We start from the raw sequence: 21,410 nt of genomic DNA on the forward strand, positions 1-21,410 counted from the left end.
TTTGCGTAATTTACGCAGATACGCAGCTTATCTGTACCTCTGTTCTTCTTCCAGTGTCGGTTAAAGGTCGAGCGAATCAACAAGAATCACATCGTCAACAACTTGGTTGAAGCCTATTTGAAAGAACACCCAGGTACAGTTACAGCTTTGGAAATATGTCAAGAAAAGTCACGTTTTTCCATTTTTTTGACTGATGCTTGAGACTGATTGTTCCCAGACTAACATCTAATCTCTGAAAGGAACACATTTTCAGAAAAAAACAGTTTCTAAGTTATAGTCAAAAAATGTAATGAAAAGGAGCCCAGAGACTTTTTCATTTTTAGAAAGGTGACAGTCAAGACTGGCCACTTATTCTAGACTTGCATGGACTTTCTTGGCTGTATTGGTTTGAGGGTCAGTATGACAGACTAGGTCAATACCTGTCTTTGAAGTTTTATATTCATACACACCAGGTTTGTTTCTGAGTAATATTAGCTACCCAGGTATTTATGAAATCCTGACTTGACAAATAAAGAAAATGAGTTCATGTTTTTTCCACCAGAATGTTCTTTTTTGACAAATTTAGATCACATATACGGAAATCCCACAAGGGGAGTGAAAATATTTCCTTCTCTACTTTACCCCATGGAGTTTGGTCATAAAACTTGGCATCTACTTTATGATGTCACCTATTAAAACTGATCATGTACACATCAGAAAGGTGATGCATCGTAATGACAGCAGGGAACCAGTCAGGTAAACTGATGCAGCTAACAGGAAGGTACAGGTATTTTTGTACACGGTCAGTGTTCAATGTACAGATACATATGTTTTGTTTAATTGTTAGTAGTATGGTTACAGTTACTCTGTCTCACAGTTCCTGTGTTATTCTCCCTTCCACCAAGACCTTATTGCAGTGCTAAAACGCTAAATGAAGCAAGTCTAGATTTCCTCAGGTGAATCTCTTATCTCACTGGGTCTCCGTTTAATTTGAATGGAATAATTTGTTTCTGTCAGAATTAGATATATTCAAAGACAGAGTGTAAGTCTAGGTGAAAGTATTTGGATCTGCAATTAAGAATTGATTTTGATATTGTTTTGTGTTTATTGAACTCTGTTTTTATGTACAATACACACCAAGTTTTGCATTAATACCTCAGTAAATACGAATAATGTTGAGGGCAATTCTTAAAAATAAGCATGTCAATAATGATAACTGACTAGAAGTGAGTGAGTGAGCTGGGTTTTACTCCGCTTTTAGCAATATTCCAGTAATATCACAGCGGGGGACACCAGAAATGGGCAAACATTGATTAGGAAAGGTATCTTCACCTGCCATTATCTCCGTCCTTCAGAATTGGCAGTGGTGTTGCATAGCTGCTGAAATGTTCACTTAAAATTGTCACTCCAAATAGAGAAATGTGTTTGTTTCTCCACCTGTGAAGCACAATTCTAGTGACCCCTGCAGTCATGTGAGAAACTTTTGTCACTCACTACACCGCAGTAGTCTACACTCTTCTCTACTACATCACGCTCAAATCCACTCAGGACAGTCGAACGTCGTTGCAAGACACCATTAAATTTGTTACTTCAGATCGAAAGCAGAAGAAGACATCAAGGACCTTGATGCTAAAAACAAGATCACCAGGGACATGGTAAGTTGGTTAAACCCTGTCTCAGTGTCTTGCTGCTCGGAATACTGTGTAGATTAAACTACTCATATAGACTCAGGTTCCTAATATTATTATGCTGATATTTGTATAGCGAATATCCAGCCCAGCTGCTCAAAGGTGATTGTTTTTCCTTCTAACATTGGATGTCAACCTCAAACAGCACAATGTATTATCCATCTCAACTCCCTGGGGATCATACAACTCTTTATGCCACTAGCGCACCGAGTTAATGTGACTTTCTCATCCTTACCAGGTACCCATTCACAGCTGGGTGGACTGGGACACATAGTCACAGTACTTTGTCCAAGTTTACTGCACGTTGCTGTATCCACAACTAGATGTTTGCACGTATTCATGTGGCCATCATCTGGTCATATACCAACAGATTTGTGGGTTCTTTTAAGTGCACAGGATTGTGTACTGTAAACTAGGGGTTGTGACAACACTGAAAGAGTCTGCACACAAAATTGACTCCAAGGTTTTTACACCTGGTCACAGCTCGCTGGATCACTAGCCTGGCGCCTTAGACAGCTTGTCCACCACACCTAATTCTTGAAACAAGAATTTGTTTGTACTGCTCGTCTCCCATTGTTGACGAGAGGTATGATTACCTCAGCAGAATCGTTTAGGGACTGATTTACCAAACACCTGCCCTTCTTTTAAATAACATTGCCATTTCTTAAACAACACTATTGGTCAACAATGTTCCAGCTAGCCCAGAGTGCCTGTAAATATTCTAACCTCAACCATGCAAATCAGTGACCGATGTTATGAACACTAGTCTGAACACACTTATGATTCCCCTTATGACAAGCGTCGCTTTATGGGACCAAATTTCACCCCAATTCTCCACAAGGTCTGACAACTGAAAGTGGGAGGACATTAACTTTACATCAAACAGGTACTGTTTCAGTGACACACTCAATGGTACAAAGCTATTGTGAGTTGAATACCCTGGACAGTTTTTTTTTTGGTTTTTGTTTTTATTTCGCTTTTTATTCAGGTATACATACAAATTGACGTATATTATGTAAAAGTATAAGTTCAATGCAAACATGTAGGGTCTCAATAAATGATCAATAATACTTTAGTATAATTATGCAGTGTCAACATAGTTACATATACATCGAAATAATTTACGTATTTAACGGTTCTAATAGCATGTGTAGGCTAGACCATAGTTTTAGAAAGTAGGCTTTCTGGTCACCATTAATATATACATATTTTGTGGTATTATAATATTGTATGATTTGTCTCTTGATGTATGAAATATTTGGAATGAAACTTTTCTTACTACAGTTGTATATGGTATTCTTAACTAAAATAATTATCGCATTTAGTGCATAGTTATGTTTTCCTTTAAACCCAAACATTACCTGGGTATTTGTAAAACTCAATTTTATGTCTACAGTTCTGAGCCATAATACCCTGGACAGATGATATGATGACATCGCTCAGCAGTGTTGTAACAGACTTGTCCTGGCTTTATTGCAGTTATACCCCAAAACGAAACATCACAGGGATGAGGAGGAGTCTAGTGAATACTCGGATGAAGATGACAATGATGAATCAAGTCCTCCAATGGCCTTGTAAGTTTTACTCAAACACATACATGTAATCACGCAAGCACTCACTCATGCACTCATGCACACACATACACGTGCACACACAGTAGTGTTCCCAAAAGGGTGTATATGCACAGCACATATGCCCTCACACATAGTGCCCCACAGCAGTAGTGTTGCCCCAACTGGTGTATAGTTGTGCTCCCAAATGTAAGCATACTCATTAATGCCCTGACTGTTTAGTGATTAGTGCCCTGGCATGTGCCACACAGCATACTCATTCATGCCCCAACACTGTTTTCCCAGTGCCAACAAAGTAAGCACATGCCCTACAGCATACACCATATCATTTTACAATGTAAACATTTTTACACTATGACATTAGCACATGTAGGTGCCCCAGCAATGTCATTCGTCCAACAGCCCACTGCCCACAAAGTAAGAGACTGCCAGATATGAATTGTACTAAACTAAAACACACGATTATGTGAGAGTATGGACTCTATATTCTATATTCTATACTGGGCCACAAGGCTACTGCCTTCACATAATGGCAGACCCTCTGCCATTTCTGCTTGCCACAGGCCTAAGGTCCAGCGAATATGTTAATCCATCCTATGAGTTCCACTTTATGTTTTCAGACCGGTTCCTGCACCTGTAGCTGGTACTGTGTTTGGCTTAGGGAATCCATTCTTTGGAACAGCCAGGTATGTAGATTTATCTCCTGTACCCCTCGATACTGCATCACGGTAATGGCAACAGTGGCAACAGTGATAATTCCAGGGCCTGTCTTTTGTAAACCTGTTTGGCACCATCCTATATAATTCCAGGGCCTGTCTTTTGGTAAACCTACTCTAACCCCTAGATCCATTCCCTTAAATTATCCTCCCATGATTTTCATTAACATTTTGCTGGCCAATCAAACATCAAGAAAAGGAAAAGGAAATAATAAAGTGAGGATTTGCCATTGACTGTTTTAATTGACATGAAGGCATCCTTTCCATCAAAGAGATTTTTTAGGTGTTTCTTATGTGTGTCAGTCAGTTTTTTAATGCCAAATTCCTTGCAAACATAGTCATAATCAGCTGGACTGGTTGCCATGAGGGTGGTTTGTAACACCCGTTCTGATTTGAACATAGACCTTGTAGCTTAGCCAATCAAATTTGCTGAATGATATGACGGGCAGGGAGATCACAAGAGCAATGAGAATGGATCTGGGGTTAGTGCAGGTTTAATGAAATGTGAGCCCTTGAGACAGAGAGCTTGATTCTTTTATCCTCTATAACTTTTCTGTTTTCCAACTCTTTCATTGTCCCAAACAACATTGTTAAACATGGTGTTAGCTCATTCACTCGACTTCGATGATGATGATGATGATGATGATGATGATGATGATGATGATGATGATGATGATGATGATGATGATGATGATTGATTCAGACCACCTAAGACAGTGTGTCGACAGTGTGCTGAATACAAAGAACCAGCTGGAGGCACAGGACTTTTCGGAGGCATCCAAACAGGTCAGCTTCCACAAACATCTTTGCATCAAATGATGGCAGTTGGCACAGTTTAACTTTCTTCGGTTGTAGTGCTAAGATCATAGCTCCAACATTTCCATCTCCCATTTCCTGACTCAGACTTAGCTCTAAGGATGCTTCATGCATATGGGCGAAGACTAAAATGTGTTCATGTGGAGTGAGTGAGTTTAGTTTTACTCCGCACTCAGCAATATTCCACCTATATGGCAGCGGACTCTAAATAATCGAGTCTGGACCAGACTATAGTGATTAGCAGCATGAGCATTTATCTGGTATTCATCTGTAACTGTAAACACTCTGATTGTTTTCTATCTTGAGACAGCAGCTCAGTGCCTTGGGCCTCAATAAGTGACAAAGTAATGGTGTATACAAATTAGATGCAGTTTGAAATTTTCTCGTCACTACCAGCATCAAACTAAAATTAGATGTAATCATGGTGAAAATTCAGATCCTGCTCAATTTTTAGAACATGTGGTCACTGCGCAAACATATTTTTCATTCTTGTCATGATTTTCAATATTTTGCAACAATTTTATGTAGGTTTCTTTGCTTGTTCGGTCATCCTTTATATCTAATTTTTTGCACAAACTTGATTCACAATCTGAGCTGATTACCCTCTTGGATGGCATTTGCAGCGATAACCACTGTCAAGAATGTTGTCACCGGGGCAGCAGGGGGCGCCACAGCAGGGGGAGATAACCCTGGCCCATCAGGGGCAACTGCTGCTGCAACTGATGGTGGTAGGTTCCGGGAACTCGGAATTAGTTAATTATGACAAGGGTCACAGCTTTGCCAGTTAGCTAGTATCTTGAAAAGGCCTTAACTATATCTCAACAATATCTCAACAAGGAAGGATAACAATATATGGATGAACAATTTCTTTATTGCTGTGAGAGCGACGTTTCGGTGTAGATTCTAACACCGTTATCAAGCATGTGATAATGGTGTTAGAACCTACACTGAAACGGCACTCTCATAGCAGTAAAGGAGTTGTTCATCCAAATATTGTTATCCTTCCTTACTGCCCCAACTTCTAAATGCCTCTCAAAGAAGAAAAAAAATATCTAAACAATATTTCAAAGCGTGAGTGCGTGCGTGTTTATTTTGATGAATTAACAGCCACTGTTATATAGCTGGAACATTCCTGACTTGGCATGCAACAGTTTTTACTCACTCTCAAAATTTTAAGTTTAAATATGAAGCCTCCCATGACAACAAGTTTTACACCTTCTGCAGCAGGACCGTCAACGGGAGAGGATGGGGATGGGACCGAACCAGACGTGAAGGTGATGCCGACTCCCCCGCAGTTCAACTGTGCTGTCAATCAGAACCACATCCTGTGTGCCTGCTGTGTACAGCCGATGCCAGACCGCCGCGCGGAGAGAGTTCACAATCCAGCTATCCCGGCACAACAGTGTATGTGACTTTACTCTGTATCCTAAACTGTGTCAGGAATATGGTTTCCAGACAGAATACTATTCACCACTACTGATGGATATAGTCTAATAAATATGAGCATCTTTACTTCTGGAGGGACGGTGGGGTAGCCTAGTGGTTAAAGCGTTCACTTATGATGCCGAAGACCCAGGTTTGATAGCCACATTGGTACAATATGTGAAGCCCATCACTGATGTCTCCAGCTGTGATATTGCAGGAATATTGCTCACTCACTCTTTACCTCTGGAAGTCAATAGCATTGTGCCCAATTCCTGTCTAGGTCTAAGGATAGGTAACATGGACACAAATTCCTGTGTTTCAAAACCTAATTTGGACTTGAGTACCTGGGCCCCATTTCACAAAGCTATCATAGCACTACGACTGTCGTAAGTCTATGTTACAGTATAGGAGGTGTGACAATCGTAGCGCTACGACTGTGGTAAGTCTATGTTACAGTATAGGAGGTATGACAATCGTAGCGCTACGACTGTCGTAAGAATATGTTACAGTATAGGAGGTATGACAATCGTAGCGCTAAGACAATAGCGCTACGACTGTGGTAAGTCTATGTTACAGTATAGGAGGTATGACAATTGTAGCACTATGAAGCTTTGTGAAACGGGGACCAGATTCAGATGGTAGTCCTATGCCACAATATAAACATCAACCCAGTTAAAATGCTTTCAATCACCGAACACCTGATACATACATGAGGTGAATGTATAAACCTAGCACCTGGATCATGGGTTGGCTTCTCTCCAGAAGTTATGAACACAACTGAAATGGATACCTACTGCATTACAAGTCTTGTTGATATCCAAAACACTGACATTACTTCCTGACAAACGGTTGACTTTTCAAAACTGCAGTCTTGATAAAAGTCGGCAGACTCAAATAGTAATCAATAAATGTTTCCAAAATATAAAATGCTTTGACTTTCTCTCTTTGTTTATATCTTGTCCCCATTGATTGACAATATTCCCTTGCTCCATGAAAGATGCTGCTCTCAAATTGTCTGTTCCTTATATGCAAATTGTGCACAATCCAGAGGCCCTTATGAGGTTTTCATAGTTATAGTTTTATGTATATTCTCATTGTTAACCATTTTCCTTATCCTGACTCATGCTCTTTTGCTTGTCTTCTTCTTCTTGCGAACATAGTGGAACACTTGTATCTCCTTATTTGAAGCTCCTTCAAAATAAAATCACTAATTGGTACTCACCACGAGTTGCTCCCCTTTGCTTCCCCTGGCGGAAGGTGTCGCCACCCTCTGGCCATGTGCTTCACTCTCTCCTTCTTAAGCCCAGTGAGCAGGATGTGAGGCGCCTTGTGTCTCCTTACACACCATATCCTTTGATAATCTCTTAGTTTTACCTCTCATAGGTTACTATAGAGGTATAGCTAGTATCCTTTACTATTTGTATTGATTAATTATCATTATTTCTACTGTTTATTCCGTGTATTAAGTGATTGTTCAGCTAACTTCGTTGATGAAAATCTATGCGATTTGTAGATTACGTTTTTCTGCCTCCGATCCACATGTAATATGCCCTAGTTGTTCTCGCCGTGTCGCGTTTAATTCGCGTTGCAGTTACTGCATTAATTTATCTCATTCTGCATTTAATAAATATCATCTTTGCGTCTTAAGGCGTGCTGCAGATAGATCACGCAAACAAAGGGCAAAACATGGCAGAGAGTCCAGATATTCCATCCAGTCAGCTGCTAGCGATCGACCCTCTCCGTCTGGTGTTCTGCTAGAGACCCCTGCGGCAGAGGAGCGTGGGGCGCATGATCCGTTACCTCGAAGAAGCGACCGGCCTCCCCAGACATCCCGTCATTGCAGACCAAGTCTAAGAGGGCCTCATCGTCGTCTCAGCGCAGATTGAGGACACCCAGGGCAGCGCAGACTTCCAAAGGGAAATCTCACGAAGACAGCAAGAACTTTCTCTCAGCCGAGATCGTTCCAGCAGCAGAATTGGGCCTCTCGATGATCAGCCGATAATCATCCCGACTTACGGCAGAAGAAGCGACCCGGTGTCAGCGACTGTGACTTCTGCAGAGATCACCATGCAGCCTGATGCCTCTACACCCGGCGTCAGGCGTCATTGATGTGAACCCCATCGCAGAAAAGGCGCCCGGCGACCGTCTGAATCATCCCAGAAGACATGATGCGGCAGATTATGAACATCATGGAGGACCACTACAAACTGCGCCAAGCGAAGGGTCCGAGCCAGCGAAGGCTCCAAGCGTGAACAACACCCAGAGGCACCCCGTCAGCGTAGCAGCCAAGGCGATGTCACCTTAGCGAAGGAAGTCCGCACCACCTTGGCGAAGGACCTAGATGTACAGCCCGAAGGCTTAGCCAGCGAGCGGCGGGAGAGATCATCACCATCTTCGATTTCATCTCTAGATATGGACTCAGACCATCAGACATCACGGAAGCCTTAGGCGAAGGTCATATCATCGATCCCCGGACCGGACGCAAATGAAGCGAAGGCATTAGCGAAGGACATATGATTCAGATCTTCATCATCTAGAAGAACATCGAGGGACTGCCGAAGAGCCCGGCGAAGCTATCAACATTCACCTCACAAGTCTCGAGAAGATCATCCCATAGGCGATCTCCCGCCGTTCATCACCAGGTCGATCACCGTCAGATCTCCACATAGAAGCGGCGCACAAGTCAACTAGATCGCCACAAACCTCATCAGATATACAGACAGCTACGCGGTCGAAGAGCATCTACAATTTGTTAATGATGATGGTTTTGAGGATGATGGAGGAATCATATTTTCTGATGCAGAATCACGGTATTGGATGGTCAATAACCTAGATCTCACATCACCATCTAAAAGTGGCAATACAAGCGCAGGCGTATTTGATGAAGGAAGATGATCCAGATGCAATCACTCTACCCCGATCGACCCGATTGCGGCAGTGCCACAGAATCTAGATGCAGCTTTCCAGAAAGCTCACGAAAGTTCAGATACCACATCTGCCCAACTTTCAAGCCAAGAAGTTCTCCGCATAACATGGACTCCTTCTACAAGGCCCAGGACATCGATGAGAACTATAAGATCATCAGCGATGTAAAGAACAAGATTTACAAGATGGATGATCGCCAAGTTGGCTCATATAGAAACCATGGCGAGGCGTATGTTCTTTGGGTTAAATAGATCTGGGGCGATCAATGAGACTCTTATTACTAGATTCGGGATTCCACGACGGAAGATGATAGAATGATTTATTCTGCCTTACTTATGCAAAGAAAGATCAGCAGTTTTTAGCGGATCATCTTACATCTGTTTCAGCAGCACTGACCTTAGCTTCGTCGTCAAGGCCTCCTCGCCTCCTGTAATGGGGGAGAACTTTACAGCCCACTTTATACAGCCCGTGGTCGACAACATCCATCTTTGGCGGAGAAATCGACAAAGTAAGCCAAGGAAGTCTCTAAGGATTCCAGGGAAGTCCTTATGATTAGATCGATGGACACACTAGCCAGCGTCATTCGTCAGACTTCACAAAGATACTCAGGCAGATCTAAGTTCACGGGCCTACAAAGAGCAAGAGACAGGAAGATAGCCAGCTCTAGAGGTAAAGATTCTTTTAAATTAAGCCCATATGGCAACTATAGAGGAGGATCAGGAAGAGGCAGGACACCCAGAGGTTCCGCAATTATAGGCAGCTGAAACACAGGTTCGGAGCGACTGGAGTCTTCCACCCCAGCCGTTCCAGTACAGCCAGCTCAAGTGGGTGGGCGCCTCCAACTACACTGGGAAAACTGGGGAATATTGCAAGACCCTTCGTCTCCAACATTCTTCAACAGTTTCGTATCCCTCTACAGGCCAAGCCTCGCTGACAATCAAACCCCCAAGTTCGATTTACAAAGCGCAACAACTACCAAAGATAAAGAGGCTGTTTCATCACTCCTATCCAAACAGGCCATAGAAGTAATAGATCAAGCAAGCGTCGAACCAGGTTTCTACTCCCCAGTTTTCCTAGTTCCCAAGAAAAACTCCGCGGAGAAATACAGACTCATCTACAACATGAGCTTTTCAACAAGAACTATCTCGCCAAACCACGAAGTTTAGCATGATACATTTACCTCAGATTCGCCAGATGATTCGTCCTATGGACTACATGGGCAGCATAGATCTACAGGATGCCTACCTGCATCCCCATTCATCCCGATTCCAGGAAATACCTACGATTTACTCTAGAAGGGCTACATTACCAGTGGAAAGTACTCCCATTGAGGAATATCATCAGCCCCTGGCTATTCACGAGGATAGCGAAACCGATTATCAAATTTCTACATCGTCAAAGGGGCTACGCGAGTCGCGTTTTACCTCGACGGACGGGATACAAGTAGATCAAGATCCACTGCGTCTCAAACTACAGTTAAATTACATCATAAAGCTACTAACACAACTAGGTTGGTTAGTAAACTTACATAAGTCGGACCTAGTACCATCGCCAAGACCTGCAGTTCCTAGGTATTCGATTCATCACAAATCGCAACCGTATTTTGGTACCAGAAGACCGTTGGCTCAAGATACAGCAGACCATTCCACCAGCTCTACTCTCTCCGTTACCACTGCGACAATGGCAGAGCCTACTAGGTCTTCTCACATCAGCCCAAGACATGACTGTCACAGGCAGATTACAGTTCGTCCCCTACAGGTCCTCATCAGCGCACATCTCAGCGATGTACAACCATTCAGTCTACCGAAACATCTCAGACCGCATCTACTATGGTGGACCAAGAAATCGAATGTCTGCGAAGGGATTTGTTTAGCAGAGCAGGAATACAAAACCCATCTGTATGTAGGCAGCGTCACTCCAAGGTTGGGGAGCTCATCTCACCAACCGCGATATCAGGGTTATGGAATCAGCAAGAATGCAAACTCCATATAAACAGTCTAGAAATGAAAGCTGTAATCAGCGCCATTCTACATTGGAGCACATTTCTACAAAATGCTTGGCGCCTAATGATCCATACAGACAATTCGACAGTGGCGTTCTACATAAACAAGCAAGGCTCAGCGAGATCGATGAACCTTTTGAACCTAAGCTTTCAACTGTTGATTTAATACAAGATCTAAATCTACATGTCAGAGCAGTGCACATTCCGGAGCCAGAAATATACTAGCAGGCGGCTCTCTCTCGGCCTCATCTACCATCACCGACAGAGTGGATGATCAACAGGGAAATTTTTGCACAGATAATCAAGCAATTAGGGGCCGCTAATAGACCTATTAAGCCGCAGCGATTCAACAATCAGCTACCGACATTCGTGTCACCAGTCCCAGACCCCCAAGCTTGGGCAGCGGGCGGCTCTAAGTCTATCATGGGAAGGCCTCAATGCGTGCAGCGTTTCGCCGCCAGCAATAATACCTCAAGTATTACAGAAAATCAGACAAACACAGAGCCTACAACTCACTTTGGTGGCCCTACTGGCCGGCCAGAGCGTGGTTTCCCATACTAATTCAAGAAATCGGTCAACCAACACTGGAGCTACCCAAAGCGGCGCAAACCTGTTAATTCATCCTCACACCAAACAAGTGCGGAAACCCAGCAATGTTCCAACTACTGCATTATGGACTGTATACAAATGTGTTTAAACAAGAGAGGATATTCTGCCAGGCGGCAAAAGCAGTCCGCGCGCGCTTACGTTACTCAACTTCGTGGCAATGCGGCGACAAGTGGCACAGTTTGAAAATTATGCAACAAAGAAAGGGTTTACAGCAGAGAGGCTTCACAACCTCAAGTGGCAGACTATTTGTGTTACCTCGCCAAAACAAACATTTAAAAGGTTCAGCGATATCAACATATCTTGCAGCTTAGTTCTGTAATCACCATGAGAGCGGGTGTCAAATTGACAAGATCTCCAGAGTTACTGGCCTTACTCACGAGCTTTCGATTGGAGGACCAAAGCGGAAGTTCCGCCCAGCTTGGGATCTGAATGTAGTGTTACAACACCTCACGAGTGAGGTCTATGAACCTTTGGAATCGACAAACTTTGAATTTCTCTCACAGAAAACACTGTTTCTGCTATAAGCTAGCCACAGCAGCAAGAATGTCTGAAATTCGCGCTCTGGATTACGAGAGGATACAGTTTGATGACAATCATAACACAGCACCTCGGATTAAGATGGGATTTCATCATAAAAATCAACTGCCAGGTCAACCAGACAGATTATTCCACATCCCGGCTATCCTCTATTCTCGGATCAGAAGATACACAAGACCTATCACTGTGTCGGTAAAGGCTCAAAGTTTATTCTGACGATCCAAAACAAGGAGAAGATTTCTCAAGCGTTTATTCATCCCCTTATAAGCCTCACGAATCAAACAGAAGTGTCACGGACTACAATATCTATTTGGATAAGGACTGTCATTCTCCGTGCCTACAAGGCAGCAGGCTTGGACCCACCAACAGCATCAAATCCACATGAGATCAGGGCACTGGCCTCTACCCTCGCCCCTACGGTAACTGTTCCTTGAACACGATTATGGAAGGATGCTATTGGAAATCTAACATGGTATTTGCTAATCACTACCTGAGAGACATCACTACAGAAGATGTCTCTGGCATTCACCATTCCGGACCACTGGTCCTCGCTCAGCAACTGACAGTCCCTCGTGGCGTTAAAATATTATCCTCACAAGATTAATATGTATTTTATACATACTCATCTAGCTTATAACTCTCTGAGGGTTTTAGGGCTATGTATATATGTTCAGCTTAAGTATTCAACCTTAAGCATATACTTTGGTATAGTCAATTTCAGTGCCTCTATCAGAGTCACCTATATATATATATATAATTTATATGTATTGTTCAATATATTCATAATGTAATTCCCCTTTAATGGCTTTATATAACCTATGGTTTTCTTTATACAGGAAACATCCTAAATCTAAGCCTTCATGAAGTTCCGTAGGGAATATTACAGTATATCTATACAAAATCACTAATTATAAATCCAAAGTATTCTGTTACCCACCTCCGTTCCGTAGGATGCTACAAACAAAGAGCATGAGTCAGGATAAGGAAAAATATGTAATTTTAGAGTAAAATTGATATTTTATACTTATCCTGACTCATGAGGTTAACTCCCTCCCATCCTCCCACATAACACTTTGGATTTCCCTGTAAATTCAAGTGTTGGGCTCGCTAAATCAGGAGAGAGTGGAGCACATGGCCAGAGGGTGGCGACACCTTTCCCGCCAGGGGAAGCAAAGGGGAGCAACTCGTGGTGAGTACCAATTAGTGATTTTATTTTGAAGGGAGCTTCAAATAAGGAGATACAAGTGTTCCACTATGTTCGCAAGAAGAAGAAGACAAGCAAAAGAGCATGAGTCAGGATAAGTATAAAATATCAATTTTACTCTAAAAATTACATGTTTGTTGTAAGTGTATTTTGAAATTGATGGATGGATGGGATGAATTATTATCTGACATGTGGGTGACTAAATTCACATTGACATGATAAAATAGTCCCATTGCTGTATTCTGACATATACCAGTGTATGGAACTCCCCCAAATTTGTACCAGATCACAGGGCTGATAACTTTTAAGACCTACCAGCAACTTTGAAAACCAACCAGTCCTATCAACATTGTCTAAAAGAATTCTTTAATTAAATACAACAGAGGAAAAGGTATGTTTCTTTAGCTTTAGTAAACTCAGTTTACCAGTAATTTGTTACTACAGAGAAGTGTGGATGAGACGAAACACTAATTATCATCCTCAATACTGTGTTATGGGAAAATTGTTTTAAATGATGATAGATTCAATATAAATTTGTATGATGAATGATTATGATCAACTCATTCACTTACTTTCTCAAGAATTGTCTGTGGCATAGGGATTCTGGATAAAAAAAGGGCCAAGAAACTTATAGTGGCTATTTGAGGTGGCTTAATGGATCAGGTGGTCAGACTGCCTAACTTACTAGATTGCACGATGTACCTCAACAAAATGGGACAATGCTTATGATATCAATCACTGGTTTGTCTGGTCCGGACTGGATTATTGGAGAGATGCCATCATAGAACTGGAGTGCACTAAACAGCAACAACCAAAACATGTGGGGGAGCTGGCAAAGGCGCCAGGCTAGTGATCCAGTGGGCTTGAGGTGTCAGGATCGATCCCACCTGTGACCGGGTGTAAAAACCTTGGCGTCAACTTTGTGTGCAGACTCTTACAGTGTTGTCACAACCCCTAGTGTACAGTACACAACCCTGTGCACTTAAAAGAAACCAGGAATCCATTGGTATATGACCAGATGGTGGCCACGTGCAAACACCTAGTTCCGGGTACAGCAACATGCAGTGAACTTGGACAAAGTACTGTGACTATGTGTCACAGTCCACCCAGCTGTGAATAGGTACCTCGTAAGTGTAGGAAAGCCACATTAACTTGGTGCGCCTAGTAGCCACAAGAGTGGTATGATCCCAGGGGAGTTGAGATTGATAATACGATGTGCCGTTGAGATTGACATCGAGTGATGATCGAGGGAAAATATACCAGCGCTTTGAGCATGCACAAGTTGTGTGGATATGTGCACTATATAAATATTCTATAATAATTACCCCCAAAACAAACACATCTGGTTTGTTATGAAGTGTATATGTATTGGTTTCACAGATATGAACTTTGGGAAGAAGTGTCTGACAAACCTCATCCTTGACAACACATCAGAGTCAACAATATTCAAGGTAGGATAATGTTGGTCTCCGCAAAACATGTCTACATTAATGAATGTTATAACTGCACCTAGACACCGTTGGCAGGAAACAGTTGATGAATGACTGGTATTTAAAGGTGTGTAGTTCTTGTGTGAAGACCGGCAGCAGCAGATGATTAAATGTCCGTGAACTGTGTTACTAATGTCTTTCAGCTTCAGTATTTATGTCTCCCCCCAAAGGGACGGGAGACATATTGTTTTTGGCTGAGTTTCCGTCGGCTTCGGCATTTTCCACTGTTTCCAGAACATTACTCTAAACTACTTCAACAATCTTCACCAAATTTGATATACTGCCTTTCCATATCATGTAGATGTGCCGTTGGGGGTTTGTGTGTTTTTTTCAATTTTATTTTTTTTCTGTTTTCATGGTAACAATTTGGACTCTGTCTTTTTGAAGGGTAAAGTTTGTTTCCAGAGCAGAATTCTGAAACTATTTGACCCATCTTCCCCAAATTTGGTATACTGCCTCTCCATATCATGTAGATGTGGCTTTTGGGGGTTTGAACTATTCTTTAAATCTTTTTCTGTTTCAATGGCAACAGTGTTCGGAGCTTGACTCTAAAACCACTTCACCCATCTTCACTAAATTTTGTATACTTAATACCAATACCAATTATTAGTAAGCTTAGAAGCATCAACAATATACATGTACTATAAAACATAAATAATATGTATTTTCATACATTTTCATACTATTTTGAAGTTGACGGAATCAAGTGAATTATTGAGGTTTCAATGTTGAATTGGGGGAAGGGGGAGACATCTGTTTTTACGAGTAAAAACACTTTCTAGTTCAGAAGTGTAGCACACTCAAAAAAAGGGATGAATCGGGACTATTACTAGTGCATGCTTACACACACATGCACGCACACACACACACAGAAAGAGAGAGACACACAAACTTGTGCACACACAGATACATACATATACACATGCACACACACACTGTATAAGCTTGTTTAATCATCTTCAGTGCAATATTTAACCCTATGTCACCTCACCTCACCTCACCCCCACACCTCACCTCACCTCACCACACCTCAACTCAACTCAACTCAACTCACCCCAACACCTCACCTCACCTCACCTCACCTCACCCCCACCCCACCCCACCCCACCACATCTCATCTCACCACAGCACACCACACCTCAGCTCAGCTCAGCTCAGCTCAGCTCAGCACCGCACACCACCACACCACCACTCCACACCACCATTCCACACCACACCACACCACACCACACCACACCTCACCACACCACACCACACCACACCACACCACACCACACCACACCACACCACACCACACTGACATATTCCATTACACCTAGGTTAGATGAAAGATGACGTCCTCTGTTAGAAACCCCTAATATACTATGTGTTTGTTTCTACAGGACTATTTAGAAGCCAACAACATCTCAGTTCGAGATGTTTTGAAAGACAGCTTAGCCAAACTTGAGGCAGGACAATACAAATGTTTTGGTAAGTTGGAAAGTAATACAAGTGGTTTGCTACACAGACAGACCGAAGTAATCACAATTCTTCTTCTTTACGATGAAAGTGTAATCCCAAATATGACATATGTTACATTTGACCACTTTCTAAAATGGCATTGTGTATTTCACACAATTCTTCAGTTCTTGACAAAATCATGTTTCCAGACTTTATGCATCTTATGAAGACATTACTGATGGGATTTAATAATTTCCACTGAGAAAGTAGTGTTCAGAGCAATTTGTTTTGTTATTATCTCCCCATGGGGATTTCAGAAAAGAGTAGCTCCCAACCACCCCATGCTTTTCATACAAGCCATATATGTGCCCTTGAATTACCAGCAGTGTATGAAATAACGCCCGTCCGACCGCCCGAGACGGGCTAGATTTCTGACGGAAGGTCTAAATTTACAGCTGGCTGTTCCATACATCTGAGTAATATCTTCTAATCTATTTTCTGAAAATGAATGTTATGAATAGACTGTTAGTAAATATATTGCATGTATCAGGTTCTTTAAATTATTCATTGTAACTAAAAACTTAGTTATTTTCTTTGGATTGTCTGGTCTTGTTAAATCCATTTTGGGCAGGTGACATTTTGAAGTTACTAGCCCTGATGTCTGGCTGGGTTTTTGGCTTATTTCATACACAGATTACCAGTTGAGAGCCACCCGTGAAGATCCGGGGTAGAATAGGTCTTCAGCAACCCATGTGCTTGCCACAAAAGGCGACTATGCTTGTCGTAAGAGGCGACTAACAGGATCGGGTGGTCAGTTTCGCTGACTTGGTTGACACATGCCATCGGTTCCCAATTGCGCAGATCGATGCTCATGCTGTTGATCACTGGATTGTCTGGTCCAGACTCGATTATTTACAGACCGCCACCATATAGCTGGGATATTGCGGAGTGCGGCGTAAAACTAAAAGAGAGAGTTGTGAGCCCTTGTGCCCTCATGTATTTTAGTAAATGATTCACCTATAGTTTGTGTGTCCAAGTCCAGATTAGTTTCAGGCTTGCTGGCAGTCTCTGTTTTACCAATACTTTTCACTGTTTGTGAACAATATGTTTAGATCATGGCTGGAATATTGCTTCAGTGAGCACTATTTGATTGTGAGCCAACATGGCTAATAGATCAAAGGCTTAGTATTTGTTCTAAAGGAGATGAAGAAAACTTGCTACTATCTTTTGGCAGGATTTGTTTGGGGGGTAAAATCTGACACTTCTTGTTAGTAATTTCATTGGTCAATCAAATTTCACGAACATTTTATAAAAGAACTTGAAGGTAATACAGTAGTGTAACTTTCCTTTCTTCAAACAAGGTGTGGTATAATTCTTACCGGTTTATTAATGCAGCTTGCCAGTGTTTACAGCTGAGTTTTCAATACAGTTCATAATGTGCTCGAGGGAAGGGGAGGTAACTCTATTATAGTACTTTGCGTTAGAGATAGATATAAAAAAGACAAAAGGCTGTGTAGCATTTTTCAAACAAATAGAATTTCATACAGTCGTTCTGACTTGACCCGTAATGGAATGTCCTGAGTTCTTGTTTAGCAGTAGCCTAATGTTAATGTAGAAGGACAACAATACGTGGATTCACAATACTTTATTAAAGTGAGAGCTTATAGCAGTGTATGAAATAAGGCCCGTCCGACAGCCCGAGACGAACTAGGTTTCTGACGGACGGTCTAAATTTACAGCTAGCCAGCCCGACGGTCTGGTGCAAATTTTAGATGTTCCATACATCTGAGTAAATTCTTGGTGTCTGGTCTGGTTAAATCCAATTTGGGCTGGTAACATTTTGAAGTTACCAGCCCTGATGTCTGGCTGGGTTTTTGGCTTATTTCATACACTGCTTATAGCGACATTTTGGTGTAGGCTGCTTGATGACGATGTTAGAACCTACACCAGAACACCACTCTCAGCTCTCACTGAAATAAAGAAGTTGTTCATCCATATTTTGCGATCCTTCCTTACTGATCCCAACTTCTAAATGCCTCTCAAAGAAGTTCTAATGTAAAGACCCGTGAAGACCCGGGTTCGTTTGAACCTTCAGTATCCCATGCTTGTCGTAAGAGGCGACTAACAGGATCGGGTGGTCAGGCTTGCTGACTTGGTTGACACATGTCATCGGTTCCCAATTGCGCAGGTCTATGCTCATGATGTTGATCAGTGGATTGTCTGGTCCAGACTCGATTATTTACAGACCACTGCCATATAGATGGAATATTGCGGAGTGCAGCGCAAAACTAAACTCACTCACTCACCCTAATGTAAATGAAACTCGGGTCACCAATGCCTATGAGTATTCTTGTACAGTAGGCTCATATAATTATACAATCTGAATGTTCCTACTTTACGATTTCATTGTGTATACAACTGGTAATGATATGTTAGGATCTTACTAATTGCTTGAAGCTACACAAGGTATGCCTAATGGTCACCGCTGTGTGTTCTGTTCAGGGGAAGATGGACAAATATCCTTTCTATTTTTGTGTTTTTCAGATCAAATGAGGGGAGCTGTGAATGGTGAGACATATTTCTGCTACATGTGTGGAATGCGGAACTTCAAAGACCTCGCCTACCAATATCGGAAGGATATACCAAAAGAAAAACTGCCAGGTGTGCAAGGCTAATGAATACATGCTCCGATTGATTACTATGTTTTATTGAGGTTTAGTCACTGAATTATTTTGTTTTGTTTAAGTTTTTTTGTTTTTGTTTATTTGTTTAATTAGGAGATAATCCTATTATGTTTACATTTTGGAAGTGATTATAGTTGAACACTGCTAAATGTCATTTAAAACCGAACGCGTATGCACTCATTACCCTTGCATAGTGTTTTGACACTACTGCGGATAGAGCCTTCTAAATGGTTTCGCCCATACTCGGGGTGAAACAGGAAAAAGAAATAATTTACATAGTGTCAAATATTTTAATTATTTCCACACTGAAGTTTTCTTCAAATACATTGCAAGTTGCAACATCTGTACTGGCATTCTACTTCTTATGTTATGGACAGCTTTATTGGAATGAGTTATGTAATAAGGAACACCCCTCTAACTTCAAAAATAGATTTGTCTGGTTTGACCTTCGTTCTGACGTCATTGGCGCGTGCCATTTTCGAAACGTGACTGTCCTGGATGCGTGTCAGTGCTTTGCTTAGTTCCGAAAGTAGTTATTTATGACAACCTGACTGTTGTCAATTTTGAAAAGACCAGACATCGAAGACGAAGAAGCAGTGATTGTGTGATTCGACTTACATACTAGGCTGGGTCAATATTTTCATCCATATCCGATCCAAACACATCAAAGAAATCGCCGAGGTCAAACGTTACAGTTTCAGACGACATGTTTGTTTGCCTTTGTAAGGGTTAATGAGTGCAAAATATTCCTCGCAAGAGTGAACCGGGTTATTCAGAAGTGGTTATTGAACAATTTTCACTTCTAATTTTTTAGTAACAGCCAATCAAAAACGAACATACTTAAATGTCATCGAAGAATGCTATAATATTCCAGCAGTATTCCAGATGTATGACTGTGGTCTGTAAATGATAATAGTTATTTACATCTGGAGCATCAGACCAAGTAACTGGGATACATTCACATCTGTAGCAGCCATAACATCACGGTGTCCAGGTATGGGATTCGAACCACTGATCGTCTGATCTAAAGTCCCACCGACATATAGCTGGAATATTGCTGAGTGCGGCATAAAACTAAACTCACTCACTCACTGATCTGAGGTCACATGGCTTGTCCACATGACCAAAGAGATTAATCCCGACATCAAGCTGATAAAGTAAGGGTGTCATCTATTTCCATACAGAGACTGATTTACTCAAATATGACATATATGTTATATTAAAGATAAAAGAGAAGTGGATGGATGGATAATTGCTGACTGTAACATTTAACAACATACATGGACTTGCCCACCAATCAAAATAAATTATTATTTCAGAGGAAGTCCGTAGACGATCTGATTGTTACTGGGGAAAGAACTGTCGAACACAGCGCAACAAGCCACATCACGCAGCGTATGTACATCTGAATATTGTCCATATCTCCGTAACTTGTTTGAGTGGCATTTAGAAGTTGGTGTGATGAACAACAAGGAGAGTTCTATGGATATACAACTTCTTTAATATAATATGAGCAACGTTCTGGTGTAGCTACTAACACCGTTATCAAGCAAATGATGTACAATGCTAGAAGCAAAGGTATATATATATACATAGTAAAGTTGAACAGTAAGTGATTGGTGTTTGCACAATTAATGAGGTTGATGTACAAGGTTGGAGGATGTTGATACAAGAAGGCAATTGTTACACAAACAGAGTAAGCTATGGGGGATTATTGGGAGGAAGCCAGTGATATGACAGACAGGAGAATAATGGAATTAAGATTGCTTGGTGATGAGTTGGTTGTAGGCAGTGGGGATGTAATATCCTTGGTCTCTGTTCATGGCCGGTTGTAGTCTCTTGATGTGAATGGCTTCTAGTAGCTTTCTGATCTTGTAGTGGGTGTGATTACTGGTGAGTACATTGATGCTGTTCCATAGGATGTTGTGGTCTGGGTGAGCTTGGGTGTGGTCAGAGATGGCGGATTTGGAGTCTTTCTTCTTCACAGAGGATTGATGTTCTTTGATTCTTACAGGGAGGGGTCTTGAGGTTTCACCGATGTACGAGTCTCCACAGTCACACTTTATGTGGTAAACTGTGCCTGAAGGGTCTTCTTTAGTTGTGGGGGTTGGTCTGCCATTGGCTTTTAGGATGTTCTGTATAGTAGTACCTCTCTGGAACACAACATCAATGTTGACTTGGTGTTTTAAGAGTTGGCTGATCTGGTGGCTGGCTGAACCTATATAGGGCAGGCTTATGATGAACAGAGCTGTATGTTGGCATGGGGGCTTGTCTATTGGGTTGAGGGTGGCGTTGATGGTGCGGTCTACAAGGCTGGCAGGGTA

At 41.9% G+C, this 21,410-nt stretch overlaps 1 protein-coding gene across 1 annotated transcript in view; it reads left to right on the forward strand.

The window, feature by feature from the left end:
- LOC124282205 (E3 ubiquitin-protein ligase CHFR-like) overlaps positions 1-21,410 on the forward strand; it is a 42,868-nt gene that overhangs the window by 19,234 nt on the left and 2,224 nt on the right. The window contains exons 9-20 of the mRNA XM_046718163.1: positions 55-133; positions 164-167; positions 1,574-1,634; positions 3,147-3,241; positions 3,859-3,924; positions 4,658-4,740; positions 5,394-5,498; positions 5,995-6,178; positions 14,821-14,923; positions 16,345-16,432; positions 18,947-19,063; positions 20,406-20,481. Of these exons, the coding sequence (XP_046574119.1) occupies positions 55-133; positions 164-167; positions 1,574-1,634; positions 3,147-3,241; positions 3,859-3,924; positions 4,658-4,740; positions 5,394-5,498; positions 5,995-6,178; positions 14,821-14,923; positions 16,345-16,432; positions 18,947-19,063; positions 20,406-20,481 (1,061 nt within the window). The remainder of the gene's footprint in view (positions 1-54; positions 134-163; positions 168-1,573; positions 1,635-3,146; positions 3,242-3,858; positions 3,925-4,657; positions 4,741-5,393; positions 5,499-5,994; positions 6,179-14,820; positions 14,924-16,344; positions 16,433-18,946; positions 19,064-20,405; positions 20,482-21,410) is intronic.

The sequence above is a fragment of the Haliotis rubra genome, unplaced genomic scaffold (genome assembly GCF_003918875.1).
Source record: "Haliotis rubra isolate DU_JTF1 unplaced genomic scaffold, ASM391887v1 Scf296, whole genome shotgun sequence".
In the NCBI taxonomy this organism is placed as follows: Eukaryota; Metazoa; Mollusca; class Gastropoda; order Lepetellida; family Haliotidae; genus Haliotis; species Haliotis rubra.